Raw genomic sequence first — 17,343 nt, 5'->3', positions numbered from 1 at the left:
ACTACTAACTTAGTTAGATTATACTAGATTCTTTCTTTACAGGAGACTAAAGAAATACATCCAACCCATAAGGCCAACAGTCTTTTGAAAATTACGCAGGCAAAAAACAACATTTGAAGATAAAATCTTTTGAAAGCAACAAGGGTTCTTTCTATCCACCCACTGTATTTCAAGCACCGTCATCCTGCAGTGACCTTGGAGGTCCTGGCTTCTCCAGCTGCTGCAGAGACAGGTCTTAGTATATGCCTCAAATTGGATCCCTTGAGCACCCAACAAACTGTGCCCTTTTAAATTCTTTGTCCTTTTTTCTGCCAGTGGGTTCTCTCGAGTTTTGAGCAATCTTTGGCCCTTCCTGGTCTGAAGGCAGCCGAGTTATGAAAATTAGCAGTGTTATCCCTTAACCGTCRTCAGCAGCAACCTGATCAGAAGGCCATCATGAGTTGCTGTGCCCTTCCACGTTTTTCATTTCTGGTAATCCTCCATTAGAAAAACACTTGGCCATATGTATCTTTTCACAGACATCTTTGTATTTTGTAAGTCATCATATAGGAACAGAAAACAAGCTTTCGTTTTTTTTCTTTTCTTACCATCGTTCTCTGTATGTAGGGTATGGGAACATACTGCTGAGTATAGGAGCAACTGATTCTTTGTTCTTGAACGTAGCTGTTTCACACAGTGACTATGAGCAACAYTTTTAATCCTTCTAAAGCCATTTCCTTATCTATGAAATACAGTTAATAACAGTTGCTGTCTTTTTCATAGCATTTGTTCTGAACTGGGACAAAGCTTTCAGAGATCTTTGGTAGAAAGAGCAAGGCAGCATTATTTTTATTAGTAACTTTCTTTGAATTATTCATTCAAGTCCTGCACCAGACGTTTCATTGAGACTTTTGTCCAACTCTTGAAACAATTAAAATATTTCCAGGATACATTTCCCATTCTAGGCTCAGTTACAGATCAAAAGAAAGGCTATTGTGTGAATTGCACATTGCCATTAGCAGAAATATTCTCATCATTGAATTAGATTGGCTTGAGCTACAGAGGGAAGTTAGCATTGGGCTCATATTGTAATAAGTATGAGCCTACTGACTACATTTAATGACATTATTTCCAACTAAAAAACTCTGGAGGGGGATGTCTCCCCTTTTCTTTTTCCTTTTTTTTKGGGGGGGGGGGGGGGGGGGGGGCGGAGGCTCAAAATCACTTTGGAAAAGAYCCTACAGGAGACAACTGACTCCTCCAGAATTTCATATTCACTTATATTAAGTCTTTTTTTTACACTCATCTAGGAAATGCTTTCAAACATGTTCATTAGGAAATGCCCAACTAAAGCAGATTTGCAATAGAGTTTCTATGGAAATACAGCTATTAACTGCAATGAGATGTAGATCATTAAAGATGGAGCTACTAAATTAGCATTACTGAGTTTTAATGGTTTTAAAAAAAATCAGGATAATCTAACGATGACTTAATTTATCAAAACAATATCCCCAACCCCTTCTGCATATTTCTTCACAAAGAAATCTAGTACTGTTTTACTTTGTTTTATTCACAAATTGACTATTGCATAATGCAAAGRAGCCTCAGTTTGTATCCTTTCGAATGCCCAAGTTTTACACAATTCGTTTACACTTGTATTCTTAGCTCATTGTTATTTATACATGGAAAAGGTTGAGTTTTTATGTGCAATCTACTTGTAACTATCCATAGTTGATTATTTCCCTTCAGTGATAGAATTGCTTGCGGAGGTAATTAGTAGCAAAATTATATTCCTCAGGGCCCTCTTTTAAATCCTATTTTATTGTGCTAATATCTTAATAAGACCATATTTTCATAGCAATTATTTAAAAGCAAAATAACAAAATATTCACATATAGATTCATAAAGTTAGAAACTCAGTTTAGCCCTTGAAGTGTATCCAGGTGCCTAGTTCCTCTTGTATTTACACCCTCAGACAGATATATTTGAAAATGTTTCTTATATTCTCCTTGTATACTTGCTTATACTTGTTTAGCAAGCAACTACTTGGTTCCTTCTTTCCTTGTTCTTGCTTTCTTTCCATACCCATTTTTCTTCTGCTTATTAATTGCTGCCTTCCTACCAGTCCCTCGTCTCTGATAAAATCTAGTTTTCTCTGTAAATCACACAGTTACAGCAAAGTCAACAGAAAATTTAATACGTAGTTTTTAAGACCAGAATTTTTTATTCTTTAAATGATGGATAGATTATTTTGGCTTTTGATGTATCTAGAAGTRAATCCCAATGAATAGTCCCTATCTTTACAAGTGATTTCATTGAAGCTCATGGCATACCCATCACAACTGTCATAATGACCCAAATCATATTTGAATATAGCCTGTATTTTGCTTCTTTAATAAAAGCCTTTGAGGAGACAATATTTGGAATGCAAAAGCAGGTATGTTTTATCTGTCCGGTGAATAAATCACCTGTTATTTKCTGCTAGTTCTTTTAGTTAGAATGAATAGAATTATTCATTTTAACAGATCTGGAAAGCACTAACACTGGAAAGAAAACAGAACCTGTTTCACTAAATGCTTATATTTTTCAGCAGAAAATCTAAAACTAATATCATATTGATCTTCCAAATACAGAAGATTCATGAGCTCTTYTAAAGAGGATAATTGGGGCCAGGAGGTAAATTCCAGAGATCTCCTGGAAAGTAATTGCAGCCCATTGACATACTGAGCATGTTTTGGCTGAATCAGAAGTGTTAAACCTGTTTTTGGCCATGAAAAGATTGAAGTTTTCAGTTTACTAAATACTGTGGAGTTTCTGTTACAAAACAGAGCAGTAATCATTTTTCTAAGACAGCTAACATGCATGAGACGGATAAGAAAAATGGTTTTACTTCCTTCCTAACCTAGAGCTTGACAACAAGTTTTTCTCTCTCCCTTTCTTTTTTTTTTTTTTCTGTTGAAAAGTTGCAGCTGTTTCAGCCCTTCTTATTGTGCTCATTTTCAGAGTGTGACTGGGAACATAGGCTAAAAGTACAGCTGTTGGGTGCAAAGTGAATCAGGTATTTCACAGTAATTATTTGACTAGAAAATAGCACATAGTCACACTGCTATAGCTATGGAATCAGATTCTCAGTCAGTGTAAATCAGTGTTACTCCACTCAAGTCAAAAAGGCTGCACTTAGAATATTGTTCATTACTGGTAGACACTTCCATTACCACCYATTATTTTGGAGAAACTATAGTTTATCACAAAAGCCCCATAAAATACTGAGCTAAAATACTTTTTGCTTCTGCTCAATTCCAACATGTAACTTTCTTAAGGTTTTTTTTTTTTTTTTTCAGAGAGTGATTTCTGGGTGATTAAGAAAAGGGCAATGTTCTCCGGGAAGGAGAAATCTTCCTGATGGCTCTGGAGAGAGTGGGAAAACAAGATTTGTTCTGAAAAGCTCATTTGTTTTTCTCTCTATAAGCAAGAGGTTAATGCTTCTAGTGTAAGCAGAAACTAGTTTTTGGTAGAATACTACCAAAATGTGTGAAAGCAGAGTACTGWACATGCTCTCATGACTGAACATGGCCTCAGTAAGGCAAAGTCCAAGCAAATATGTTGCTTGCTGGTGACCTACCTTAGGACAAAGGAAATAGGATTTTTTTCTTTTTAAGTTTTACAATTATTTTAGGCAGATGCTCTCTTCAGATGAAATTTTGCATGAGAGTCCTATCACGCAGAGACCTTGTGACTATACCAGGGAAACTGAGCATGCAGCCCTGGCAGCGCTGTTTTGGGAGCTGCTCGTGGAGTGAGAAGCTGCCCCATGGATCTGCTCATCTTCATGGTGCAGGAGGAGATCCGTTCTGTTGCTCCTGGACAATAGCAGAATCTTTTCCTTAGAGGTATGCAGGCACCCTGAGGCTGAGTCAGCCACATACTGGCTTCAGCCCTGTCCGATCTGCCTGGATATGAGCCAGCTCTAGTTGAGAAGCCAAGAGTTTGCAAAACATGGGCACACACTGTCTTGTCTGAGCTGCTCTTGGACTAAAAATTGCTTGGAGCACAAGGACTGAAGCATGAGCTGGGACACATGATGGCATAGATATGCCTCACTGCCTTGCAGCGTGTCTCACTAAATGGGGCACTCATCCTCCTTGGGACCTCTCTGCACATCTTTGCCCAAAGCTTTATTCACAGTGCTCATTCTATCCCAGTATTTTTAAACAGATTTTTCACATGAAAAGGTGTGTATGGGGTTAGAATTAAGGTTCAAGGAGCCAGATGTGCTATCTGTGGCAGGGGCCAGGCTGGTTAAGGGAGGAACGTGGGCAGRCAAACACAGAGACACTTCTCCCAGTGCCCTTCTGCTTCTGGCACTGTTCAGCCCAGAGATTTCCTGAGCTGGACATTGTATCCACATCTGGTGTTTAATAGACCTTGATGGACTTCATTTCCATGGATTTCGCTTACTGCTTTTTGAAATTATTTGTTCTTTTGTCCTCCACAGTATCCTGTGACAATGAGTCCTATAATTTCATTATGCTCTGAATGATGAAGAGCTTCCTTGGGGGTTTTCTTAGCCTGCTGCCTTATCATTTCATTTGGTCCCCCTACTTCTTTATGACAAGGTATAGGGACTAGACTCTCCCAAATCCGTGATCTGGGAAATTTTCACAGGCGGAACACAAATCTATCAGCTTTCATATTTCAATGGACCCCACACTTAATAGCCACACTGATTTTCCAGGAATACTCGTGATTAAAAACAAACAAAAGCAAGAGCAAACTGTAAGACATACATCTCATTTCCCTGACAAGGGATAAATTAGCATGTGTCATAGCTGCTTTCAGAGGTTAGATTCCAGGGAATATAATACATGTTGCTGAAATGAGTATGGACAAAGATAATCACATCTGCTTTTCATTTGGTAACTGCACTCAGAGCCTGGCAAGCTACGTCCCAGCATCCAGTAAGAAGAGAGCCAACTCTTCAGTGTTGCTCTGCTCTTGCAGACAACTAAGTGGCAAGGCCTTGCTGCTTCAGGAGTGGAGGTTTGTGCCCACAGTGACTGTTAACACCATGAGCTGACTCAGTGCGAAGCAGCACTGAGCTTTGCATCTTTCAGCACAGTAATTCAAACCCAGTTCCTACCACTGCATACTGGAAGTCATTTCTGSCATCAGATTGATCAGGCTCCTTTTGATCTAGTTCATTTCCTACTAGACAAATATAGTCATAACAAAACTCACTAGTGTAAATAGCAAGCCACACTGGAAGCAAGTGCGAGGAAGCCAAGAAATAAATGAGCGTGGTGCTTCATTCTGACAGGGCTGGAAGGAGGAAAGGGCAACGGGGTAATGGTGAAGTCATCAAAAAGGCTTGCAGTGCCTGTTTCTGCCTRCCCTCTGTGGACCAGTTACCAACCTGGCTTTTCAGTACTGGCAGTCTGAGCTATTTATGGCTAAATGCAAAATAAAAACACATGATTTACTGGAATGTGCAATTCTTTCCCCTTTACTATTTTAAACCATCAGATATCAGTGTCAAAATCTACATAAATAACATTTTTGTATATAAGGTTCACTATTGAACATGTTTTAAAATAGCAATTCTTGCCTTTGCAGTAACGAACATGTCTTCACACTCCCAGAATAAAATATCAAATATTGCTTATTGCTAAATCTATAGAGTCAAATTAAAATTAACACTTGGTCCTGAATAACTGTTTTGAAAGCACACACACATTTTAATATTCACTTCCAGCAGAAAAGCTTACACACTTCAGAGCAGATCCCTTGTTCTCTCGATGGATTAGGATGATATACAGTGTTCAGCAAGCTACATATGTGCCCTTTGCAAGGCTATGCTGCATATCCTGAGGCATTTGAGGCGTTACACAATAAAGTTAACCCTGAGCCTATCTCTGCTGGGTAATGGCCTCCACCTGCCAGACATCTAGGGAAAAAAATAACAATATGATACTTAGATGGAATTGCTTTAAGAAGGCCTATCATTTTTGCAGAAGATATTTCAACATGCACACACTAACATTTGTAATTCAATCCTGCCGACTAGCAGGACTGAGCATCAGCATGATTAAAGAAAAAAAAGGTAAGAAAAAGAGCTGTTGCATGCTGCTTTTTAACTGAAATTATTACAGTCTTAATTTGCAAAATTATCTATAAATTAACCTTCAGTCAAGTCTTCTGACTGATGCATCAGATTGACTGATGATAATGAAAGAATATTTAAATTAATTAATGTGATGTTCATGGACCTAAGTGATCACAGACTTCCATTATAAAGAATATATTAATTAATCTGTTTAYTCATGGAAGTGTTCTAAGCTACAGTGAAAGATTTTATATATATATATAYACACACGTGAAAGATGGTATGTGTGTGTTTTTAATATATATGTATATATATGTTTTAGTGCCTATTATGTGCCTTTTTTCTGAGCATCAAGAGTAAACATATGCTAGTAAGTTAAGTCATCTTCTTAGTGTTTGACTTGAGTACCTACATTCTTCTTAGACAGAAGACTTAAATAGTTTCTTGCTTTGGGAATGATGTATGCGGTTGTAGTTACTGATCTTGAATATACTTTTCAGCAAGGTTATTTGTAAGAACATAAGAAGAGTCATACTGGTTCAGATTACGGGTCCATCCAGCTCAATGCTTTSTCTCCAACTGTGGTGACAAGTGGATGCGTAGGGATGAGGGAAAACATATGTAATACTCCTACTCCAAACTCTCAACTATTTTCAGTTCTGGGGATTTCCTAAGCTATTGGGTATTGTCAGTTTTGTAAACTCCAGTGGAGCTCTTCTCCATTTGTGGAGTTTCTCTTGAATATCCAGTCACCTCACATTCACATCCTTTGGCAAGGATTTCCATAGGCCCAGYATATACTGCTAAGGAGTCTTCCCTTTCTGCTTTTAACTTGACTCTCACTTTTGTCTTTTGATGATATTCAGGGTTTTTTTATTATTACCATTATTTATTGGATGAGACACTAGGTGGCCAGTCTGTCCACTACCATTTGGTAGGGAGGTTCTGTATGCTGCATGCTTTTATCATATCCCCTGAATAAAGTCAGCTTTCCTACTCAGTCATTCTTCATGAGGCATCCATTTCAGCATTTCATGACTACTGTTGTCCTTCTCTGAATATTTTCCTGTTTTAACATGTTCTTTGTGTGACGGAGCAACAAGAAAATTCCAAGAGTCCGTAGATTTATCCATGGATTTATACAATGACAGAAGAAATTTTGTGATTTTTTTTCTGTAATTCTTTTCTAATAATGCCTAACTTTTGATTCATCTTTTTTTTTTTTTTTTTTTTTTTTTTTTTTGATTGATGCTGAACAGTGAGATGATACTTTCATGGAACTATCTATCATGTACCACCTTACATTTATCTTCTCTGTCTTCTTTGTTGTATTTCATCTGCCGTTTTCTTGCCTTGACACTTTGTCTTGTAAAGTCTTTCTGCCGCTCTGCATAGTTTGTCTTCTTCACCTTGTATATCTTCAGAACATCAACAAACTTTGTTCCTGGATTGCTCACTCACTTTTTCAACTCAGTTACGAATATATTTAATAGCACAGATCCCAGCACCAACCATTGCAGAAAACACCTCTGGCAACTTTTTTGTTCTCTTTTAGTCAATTATTATCTCCACAAGACCTTACCTCTCTCCTATCTGCTAGAGTTCAGACACACAGGTATCCTTTAACTGATTGTAGGCACTGGAGAGATGACTGAATTCTCACTAGCCTGCAAAACAAAACAAAACAAAACAAAACAAAAAAGGATGATTAGCTTTATAGACTTTGTAAAGAGAAATTCCATGGAATTGCACTTCCATGAACTCCATAGAGTCATGTCACACATCAGACATGCCAGCCCAGCCCCAGGAGATAACAGGTTTCTGAAAACAATACTTGAGTCCTAGGTAGTTGCCTCTTCCTACTGTAGAACTCATCTTAAAATTGCCTTTTCTTCAGAATTACGTCAGATACGTGAATACAGAATTTCAAGGACTAGTCTGATGCGTGCAAAAGCYGCAGAGGTTATATAGGCCAGAGGGAGTATTTCTGCATCTTAGATCTTTTGCTACAACACTGTAGGCTAATATATCAGTTCTAAGCAAACTGTAAAGTCAAAAGACTGTAAAGACAAAAGATTCCACGGTTCCAAGTGAGTTAGGAGTTCTAATTCAAGCTTCCTGTATGTCATGAGGTCAAAGTCTATTCCCTTGGGCTTTGAGCAGGTGACTTTATATCAGCCTCAGTAAAATAAAGGTCAGGCAGTGCTTAAAGCACCAAATAATTCTCCAGAATTGTAGAAGTGGGATCCAAATTTTCAAGTGTTGTTCTGAGGTTGCAACTCAGGCAGGTTTAAAGGGTTAACTCTGTGGCTCAAACAGAAAGAATGTTTGGCAATAAGAGGAAGCCTGGATTAATGATAGAAAAGAATTCTTAGCATTTTATAGCAGTGGGTATTCGAGATGAGACATAGCTAATGATCAACTAAAAAGGTATTTGCAGCTGTGGTACTACCTCTCTCCATAATGCCAACATTAATCAAGCTTTTTCATGCAGCTTTGCAGTTCATTTTATTTTACATTGTCCTGAACATAAAATCTCATTCCCTAATACTGTGTGTCAGAGATCATTCCTCTGTGTCATCAAAAATGATCAGACCCTATTGATTTTTAAAAGCTGTATTTTCTGTAATATAAGACAAACCTATAGTAAATACTTTTATACATCCAGTTTTGTCCTAAAGGAAAAAAAGCCTCTGTAACTTCAAACTAAAAAGACCTCTGGGATGTGAAGCACTTATCACCATGAATTACCTGCTCATATATTTTATTTAAGTTTTGAATTACAGCAAAACATCAGCTGTAATTTCAGCATCCTTAAATCTAGCTTTGGAGTCAGCCATCTTGTTGAAAGACCTTGGCAGTGTGGAAAGCCAGTGAAACTGTGTAAGTCAATGTCCTAGCTGTTCTAATGCTAGTTTAGGAGTCAGAAGAAAAGCTTCATTATAGCAAAAAATTAAACATTAGACATGCAAGTTATTCCCAGAATGACTTCTATCTTTTTAAATAATGAACTCCATTGAATCTCAACTTCTCAACAAATGTTGATTATCTAAATTCCTTAAGTAAACTACACGTGGTGCAGCTTTTGAAACATGAACATGATCTTCTCTTATGTAAACAATCCTCTGCCTTTGTTGCTTGACGCTATCACATTTGGGAGCACGTCCTTCTGGATCACAGACTCAAGCCTATAAAATCTTGCTATCGAATATCCACCCCAATCTGCAGATGCTTTATGCCTATGCTTAACAGCCATGACTCATCCCGTTAAAGTCAACAAAGTTACAGTAGTAAAGTTAAGCATGTGTTCGCCGGAATAGGCCCAAATTCTCAGAAGTATTTAGGTAACTCAAGATGCAGAGAGATGACTAGTGGGGGATTTTCATACTAGTGTGACTAATCTTCCTAAGATCTCTTAAAATCAATAGACAGAGAGAGGGCAGTTGTGAGGGAGCTTCAGGACATCTAAATTAGGCTCCTGTTTTGGAACATCTCCTGAGGGAGCTTCTGGCTCTCCCTGTTGTTGAAGGAGCCCCTGGATGCCCAGTTGTACAGAAATCAGGAAGAGCATCATCCAGAACAGCAAGCTTGCGATATTGTAATACTACCAGCAGCAAAAATCTGCACCTCCTGGCAGCCATAGCTTTGCAGTCCGGTGGCCTCCCTTTACTCATATGGGATCAGAACCGTACGGACACAGAGATGGGGAGGAAGAACAGGGAAGGAAGCAGGAAGCACATCTTAACCTCAGACACATGCATAGGCTTTTTTGGAGGCATCAGATTTGTCTCTGAAAGATCAAACTTTCCAAAATTTCCAAAGAGAAAAGRGGATCTGTCTCCTTTGTAGATATTAGCAATTCCCTTGGAGCTTGTCCTACCAATTAAGCCTCTTTGACTTCATACAGGCAAAAGACTATATAGTATTGAATCCATGACASTGCCTTTTTCTCTCTGGCAGATGCTATTTAGGGCCCTAAAGACAGAGGTGATATTGGCAACTCCTAACTCTTCCTTCCCCCCACCCCGCCCCCCAACTGCTTAAATGTTCATTTCAAAAGCAATTTCATGCTATAAAATTCATAGCACTATAACACTGCAGCAAATCTAGTGGGTACTCCATGCTCCCTGTCTGCCTCTCCCCACCTTGAAATTCATAAGTATCAAACACCCAAGGAAAATTTTACTTCCAGACTGAAGGATCAACATGAAAATAAATGGAAATATCTTTGACCTTCTAAGACCTGGAGTCTAAGATTCTTTAAAATAAACATTGTAGATAAAATTGTTTTTCTCTTAAATGTAGCAAGGTTAACTAAATGACCCAGCTTTATTTTTCACAGATGACTTATAAATTCTTGAAAGTAAAGGACTAGAAAGCATGCAATGATTCCTTCATATTTTTATAATATGATGTATTTTGAAGATCTTCCAACAGACACGACTTTTGCTGTATTAAATAAACTGGATTTTATAAAGGTTTAATCAAATCATGATGGAACACTATACAAAATATTATGCAATGTAATGCAAAGTAATTAATGCAAGCAGAAAAGCAGCAGGCATATAAGAACACTGAGCAGTACGCATGTGCCACACCCTGCCTGCTGATTTTAAGGGTTTCTTTCTTTTTTAGATAGTGATTTCTCGTTCAGAAGCAACAGCTCCACATGTCAATTTTCAGCTAGATTCCCACCCCGTCTCTCCCCAAGTCGTTGTGGAGCAATCGTTAGTAGCAGATGGTTATACGCTGGTAGTGACTGGAAAAAAGGTGAGTGGTTCATAATCTAATCATGTTGTGTGCTATGTAAAGCCCCATTCAGAGCAGCAACTTTCAATAAGAGCAACTATTCAGAAGGTTGCTTTATGCTCTGCAACCTCTCAGCCTTAGCATTCCCTTGGGAATGTTGGAGGGGTTTTCCTTGGACAAACCAACAGATTAATATTAAACAAACCAACAGATAATATTGAGAAATGTTTAAATAATGTGTGAACAGTGCTATAAACCAACAAAAGCCAGGAAATGTAAATTTAAGGCTGAAACCCTGTCCTTAATTCAAGTGCTTGCAAAGAAAAACACACAATGGCATAAGGAAAGAATGGTGTTCAGCATTTCCTGGCTTTTGTCGGTTTGTGTCATAATATTATAACTATTTAAATAGGGATGTATGTGTGCAACTGTATTTAAAGATGGAGTTCATAGTTTTAAGATTACTTTAACATCTAGTTTACAAAGAACTAAAAAAAGATGAAGAGATGTCATAAATATGCTACTATCGTAAATAGGCTGTACGTTATAGATGCTTAGAACATGATTGCATTAGCAGATAATATTATAGATAATCCTGAACTATAACTGTAAGCAATAACTTGACCCCTTGAGTCCTATAAGAATTTATAGAAATACATCAGCCATCAGTAAAGATAGCTTTTACTCATTTACTAGAAATGTGTGAGCTATTTATCAGAATAATCTTGAAACACATTCAGAATACATTTAACAATGGTATTGATATATAGGGAAGTATGATATACTTGCATAGTAACATAACTAATATTAAAATTCTGAGTAAAATAATTATCACATTTTGAAGGTAACTATTATAATCATTATTTTAATACTTTAAGGAATTATTAAATAATAAGGTTACTGATGGTAGTTGTTACAGAACAGCACTTGCAGTCATGTGCTCTAAGTGTGTCATAGACACTAACACAGCTTCTCCATAGCTGAAGTAGCTATCATCCCTATTTTACAGATGCATGAACGAAGAGACACCGACACACACTGTTTGTCCAAGAATTAGTGCAGAATTGGGAGATTCACATTGCTGTTTTCATTTTCCACCAGCCAAAAGTGCTATCTTGCTGTAAACACCAGATGCTGGTAGTAGCTGTATATAACATTAAGATGCCTTTAGGGTTTCTCCCAAGAGAATTTGAAATCATGTCAGTTAAATTACATACAAGATCTTATAATTACTATCTAAGGAGAAGGAGAACCACGACTTACACATTTCAGATCTGAGCAGTATCACAGCATGTTGCATAAATAGAGACTCTCCTTGCCATTTTGTATATGTGTTATCTATGCATCATTTATTTCCATCAACAGATAACTAAGATCCCACTGAACGGACCAGGCTGTGAGCATTTCAAGTCCTGCAGTCAGTGCCTTCTGGCACCTCCCTTCATGCAGTGTGGCTGGTGCAGCACGCGGTGTGCAAGGTCTCAAGAGTGTGTTGAAGGCACATGGACCCAGGAGACATGCTTGCCTAGAGTTTATGAGGTAAAATGATGTGTTTCGCATATTCGTCTCAGACATAAGAATGCATAGATTATTTCATATATATATATGCTATGCAGGAGACTGTAGCAATGCCTCCTGCACCTGCTGGAGGTGTGTGGAGGTTCTCCTGGGAACTGGCCACCCCCTGCAGTCTGCCTTCTTCCTCTCATAAATCCTGAGGTTGCAAAGCCCATCATGAAAAGCAGAGCTCACGTTGTAGTTGTTTGTGATTGCTGCTTTAATCTTGCATTGTGACACTATTGAGATTGGAGGTGACCAATCTCTTGAGGAAAAGGTAACCTCAGATGTTGTCAGTCACCAAGCATAAATGAAACGTGGGAAGCAAAGGAGGGAAATTTCCACACTTGTTCCTTTAGAGGTATTTTCTGTTCATTTTTATGCAATTGAGATAAGTGATGTGTTCCCTCACCTTCCCTTTGGCCTCACTGTCCATAAGTAGCTGCTGGTCTCACCTGACACTTACCCCTCCTCCATAAGGGGTGCCAGCTTAGGCGCTTGCCGCAGACTAGTCCAGCTAACCATTACCCCAGCACTCTRTGGGAAAGCCCAGCTCTGCAAAACTCCACAGTGTGAAAACATACCAGGTCACAGCTAGCTGGGCTAAGGGAAAAGCAGAGTGACAAGAAGGAGCATCCTCCCTGTCAATCCCCTCTCCCAGGGGAGRCTCCTTGTGCCCGTGCCAGGCTGACCTGGTGCTGCCTCCAGCAGCAGGGGAAGGAATCCTGTTTAACCATTTGGGAGAGCCCCCCTTTCCCTTACTCAAGCTCTGCAGCAGAGCTGTCAACCAAAATGTTGCCCTGTTGGAGGTGACATTTCCCCCCATTTGACTCCCCATTCCCTCAGGTCTGATTGCCACAGACACAGCAAGCAGCCTCGAGGAAAGCGGACAACCAAGGGCTTCTCTCAGTTGATAAAAGCCCCTAAAGGATGAAAAACGTGCAAGAAAAAATCTACATAGAGGAGCAAAGACCCAGGCTAGCTCWTTGCTGTTTCCATTTAGCTATGGTTAGTGCAGGATTTGTCCTGGCTGACTGTGCATTTAACCAGATCATTTTATGTTAAGTGTGACATAACGATGAAGGTCTAGCTTTATGGAACAGTTTGTGGACTGGTAAACAGAGAGAAGAACAAACATAAAACTTTCTGGTAGCACTTATATTCATTTGCTTTTATTAATGCATTTAAACTATCCTGTGTAGTTTAAAATACATTTACTGTTTATGGTCATCCATCTTATAAACAGAGATGAAACTTTGAATGTTAAACTCTAGGAGAGAGCCTGAGACAGAAATTCCTTTGAAATAAAATAATGTTTTCCTTAAATGAGGCACATGATTTCATGTACAACAACTTTTTWAAGAATAGCCAGGCAAAACTGCTGAAAGACATTCAGATTATGTTAGTAATCTAAAAACACATGTTAACAGGATTTTGKTTTTTTTCTTTTCATATTCATGTTTCAAATACAAAAATTAGGGCCAACACAGGCCAACTGCAATGAACAAAGAATGAAATGTTAATAKAAATCAAATCAAAACCTAATCAGASCCAAAATGGATRTAAAGATGTGAGTGTGTGTATGTGTGTGTGTGTTTGTCTTGTCTTCTGTTGTCGTTTACAGCTGGGCAAATRACATAAAAATTACTAAACCAGAAAGAGATTAGTTTGCATTTACTTTATGCAAGAACACCGTTCTTCCAAAAAGACTATAATAGTTAAGTAGTCCTTTCTCTTCCTAGCTTTTATGAATCTGTGAATCTCAAATACAAAGGGAAACACTGCCCTGAAACATTTCCCCACACTATTTCTGCAAGACCAAACTACTCACAACTCTATTTCATAGTTTATTCCATTTTTCCTAGAGCACGAGCAGCATTTTTCCTTGGCAAAACTTCAGTGCTGTGGTTATATGTTGCCGTGCATCCAAAAAGATTTCTAAGGCTCTGCTTATTTTCTCATTTTCAGATGTGCTAAGCTCTTGCAGTCCTCTCTAATTTCAATGAGAGGAGTGTGTGTGTGTGTGCTCAGCAGTTTAAAGAGGCAAATGTCTGGACCCCACGTGAGATGCTTGCGCCGAGTGATGCCACCTCGAGGCAGTTGTCCCTCCAGAGTGACTAGAAGGCCTTGCCTGAGGGACCTGTGTCCATGTGCCCAGTATTGGGGAGCAGCGCAGAGCAAGGAGCCGCATCACCCAGGCTTCCCCTTTGCTGCASGCAGCTCAGCCCTGCGTGCTCGGGCTCATGTGTCTCCTGCCCCTGGAACAAATATGGAGCTGTGGCTCTGGCAGATCTCAAAGTGAATCTCCTGCAGTTTTGAATTACAGCATGCCCACGTTTGTGAAAGTTGTTTCTAGAAGGCCTGTAAGGAAAAAAAATGCAGCTGAGTACTTAAATCCCTTTGGATTGCTAGCTGTTAAGACAGATTTCATGCTCTGCTGGACCATGACATTTAACATTATTACTGAAAAAAATATAAAACAGATTATTCATCATCTTCTGATCTGTCTTTAAACCCATATGCATAAAATATGAGGAACAAGCCTGTTTTGTTTCCAACAAACAGAGGATGACCTGCTTCRATGGTGTCTGAAATTCAGCCCTAACCTCCCCTAAATATTCTGTAGATTTYAGAGGGCCAGCTTATTTAATATATGTCATATGATAGCTTTAACCTGAAGGGGATACATGGATTCTGTGAGGGTCTGATCCAAAGGTCTTCAATAAAGTTTCCCAGACTATTACATGGAGTAGTGTTTAACAGTAAAAAAAAATTTAAAAAAGTAAAAAATAAAGAGAGATTTCCTTCTTATGAGGAATACTGGAGAAATCCAGCATGGCCCTGTTGATCCTTCAGTCCTTTTACCTGCTTTAAGCACTTTGGATCCTTGATCATGGCTGCTTGTCCCCTCGCAGGGCTCTACAGGGTGTAGGACTCTACAGGACTCTATAGGGTGTAGGACTCTACACTTGCCCAAGGCCCCACATCCATCTGAGTGCCCACTGCTGGCCAGCAYGATCCCCCTCTATACTGTGGGCAATGTGGCACTTTGGGACCACATCTCCAAGGCCAAGAGGCCTCGTTCCCGTAGAGAACCCCCTGTCCTGCACTCATCCCTGCCCGCTTGGCACGACGGCCCTCTCCGGAGGCCTCGCAATTACGGCCCGCGCCAGCAGCGCCGTGCGCTCTGTCCACCCGCGCGGGCAGCGCTGAAGGGAAGCCGGGCGCTCGCACGAGGCTCATCAGAGCTCGCTCAGTAATGAAACAAATTGCAGTCATCTGCATGTGGAATTCAGGTCACTCCGAAAGGTGAACTGCGTAAAAGGGAAAATAAATTGCTCTGCCGTTTGGTGCTTTATTGTGGTGTTAAAACCTGACATGGTTTGTTGTTGTTTTTAAAAGTGAGTCATTTTAGCTAACTTTTATCTGAGAAATATCAAGAACATCGAGCGTTCTGCTGCCTGTTTAGATTGGAGGTTTTGCTGGAAATTTCAAGTGTGAACATGTTCTGGCCTCTTAATTAAAATGAATGGGCTGTCGAAACTTTAATAAATAGATACTTTCTTCCAACAATTTATAAAGTATGTGAGTAGATGTTAACATAAAAGCTGTCAACATAAACAAAGGAAAAATATATCGTATTAAATTTAAAAAAAAAAAAGATGAAGACAGCTTTGCCTCCTTTAACCTAAAGTGCAGAAAACACAAGGATCAGGCAGAGCTTCAGGTCTTGCAAAAGGACTTACTCCGTGTTATCAGTGGAGATTCCCTGCTATAGAGAATTTTCAAGACAGTTCCAATTTACAGTTCTTGATTTTTGGAGCATTTATAACTGAGTCGGGTCTTGTTTATCCTCTGCCACTGTCTGTAACCTGTGTGCCATGTGCACACTGTATAAAAGACATGGGCACAGATGAACACTTCAGTTCCAAGTTCAGGCCGTTCTCTCTTCRTTCTTGCTCAGCCTTCCATGAAAAAGTCTGGGAAACAAGATTTGACTTTTAGTATTTTCATGGTACAGAACAAATGTAATAAAAATAGTAAAATGAATGAAAACCTTAGCATGGACTTTTTGTGGAGCTTAAAAACAACAGTATAAGAACTCATTTATTTTTCGCCCTCTTCTTGAAAGTCTTACCTCCTACATTTGCTGGCAGAATGCAATAAATGCATTCATTCTCYGTCAGCTAAGGCACATGGGCTGCTATCACAAGTCTCTTTTGGCAGATAAGATCATTTAAAATGAGTTGAGTTCCTCAGTTTATAATTCTGTATGGCTTTGTAAGGCCTGATGTTAATGCCTCTGTTTTGCGAAAGCAGGGACTAAGACTCAGACTCTTCAAACGCCACAGATTAGGGCATTATTGTACAGCTTGTACCCCCACAGAGCGGCTTCAGTTTGTGTTTGGGTGTTGTTACACAAAAATAGATGCTCTCTTACTAAGTAGAGTGGCAAACTGTGATCTGAAAGTCAATGCAGACTTTGAAGATATAAAAATAAAGAAGTACTAGAAATGTAAACTTGGGAATGAGACAGTTTCCCCACAAGGCAGTGCAGCTCCCCACTGCTGGCCACAGCCTTGCATGGGCAGCAGGCTGGGGGGCGTTTCTCCTTTTTATTCTGGGATTTGTGCAAAAAAGGACTATTTCTGCAYAGGTTCCATCTTCTTTGCTCATTGAGAGCTGTTTCAGAGCTCATTAAAGTAGGAAAGATTCCTACTGACTTCAGTACACTTTAGATCAGACTCTTTGTCTGGTTTCTAATGGAGGTAGTAAATTTTCCCATATAGAATATATGGCATAATTCTTTTGAAGTATTCTTCAGCTGCCTTTCTATCCACAATAGTTCATTTGTGAAAGTCTTCAAGTATAGCAGCAGCAAGTTGAAAAGAAATGTGGCTGTCTTACTGGATTTCCAGATGAAATAATAGCCAAGGATCTCTCAAATACTTTCC

At 39.2% G+C, this 17,343-nt stretch overlaps 1 protein-coding gene across 1 annotated transcript in view; it reads left to right on the top strand.

The window, feature by feature from the left end:
* MET (MET proto-oncogene, receptor tyrosine kinase) overlaps positions 1–17,343 on the top strand; it is a 65,055-nt gene that overhangs the window by 13,368 nt on the left and 34,344 nt on the right. Inside the window, exons 3-4 of the mRNA XM_026033229.1 lie at positions 10,718–10,852; positions 12,197–12,370. Of these exons, the coding sequence (XP_025889014.1) occupies positions 10,718–10,852; positions 12,197–12,370 (309 nt within the window). The remainder of the gene's footprint in view (positions 1–10,717; positions 10,853–12,196; positions 12,371–17,343) is intronic.

Source organism: Nothoprocta perdicaria, unplaced genomic scaffold, assembly GCF_003342845.1.
Source record: "Nothoprocta perdicaria isolate Ctin4 unplaced genomic scaffold, notPer1 scaffold_125, whole genome shotgun sequence".
NCBI classification, from domain to species: domain Eukaryota; kingdom Metazoa; phylum Chordata; class Aves; order Tinamiformes; family Tinamidae; genus Nothoprocta; species Nothoprocta perdicaria.
The sequence above is the reverse complement of the archived record's forward strand: the minus strand, read 5'-3'. Positions and strand labels throughout refer to the sequence as shown.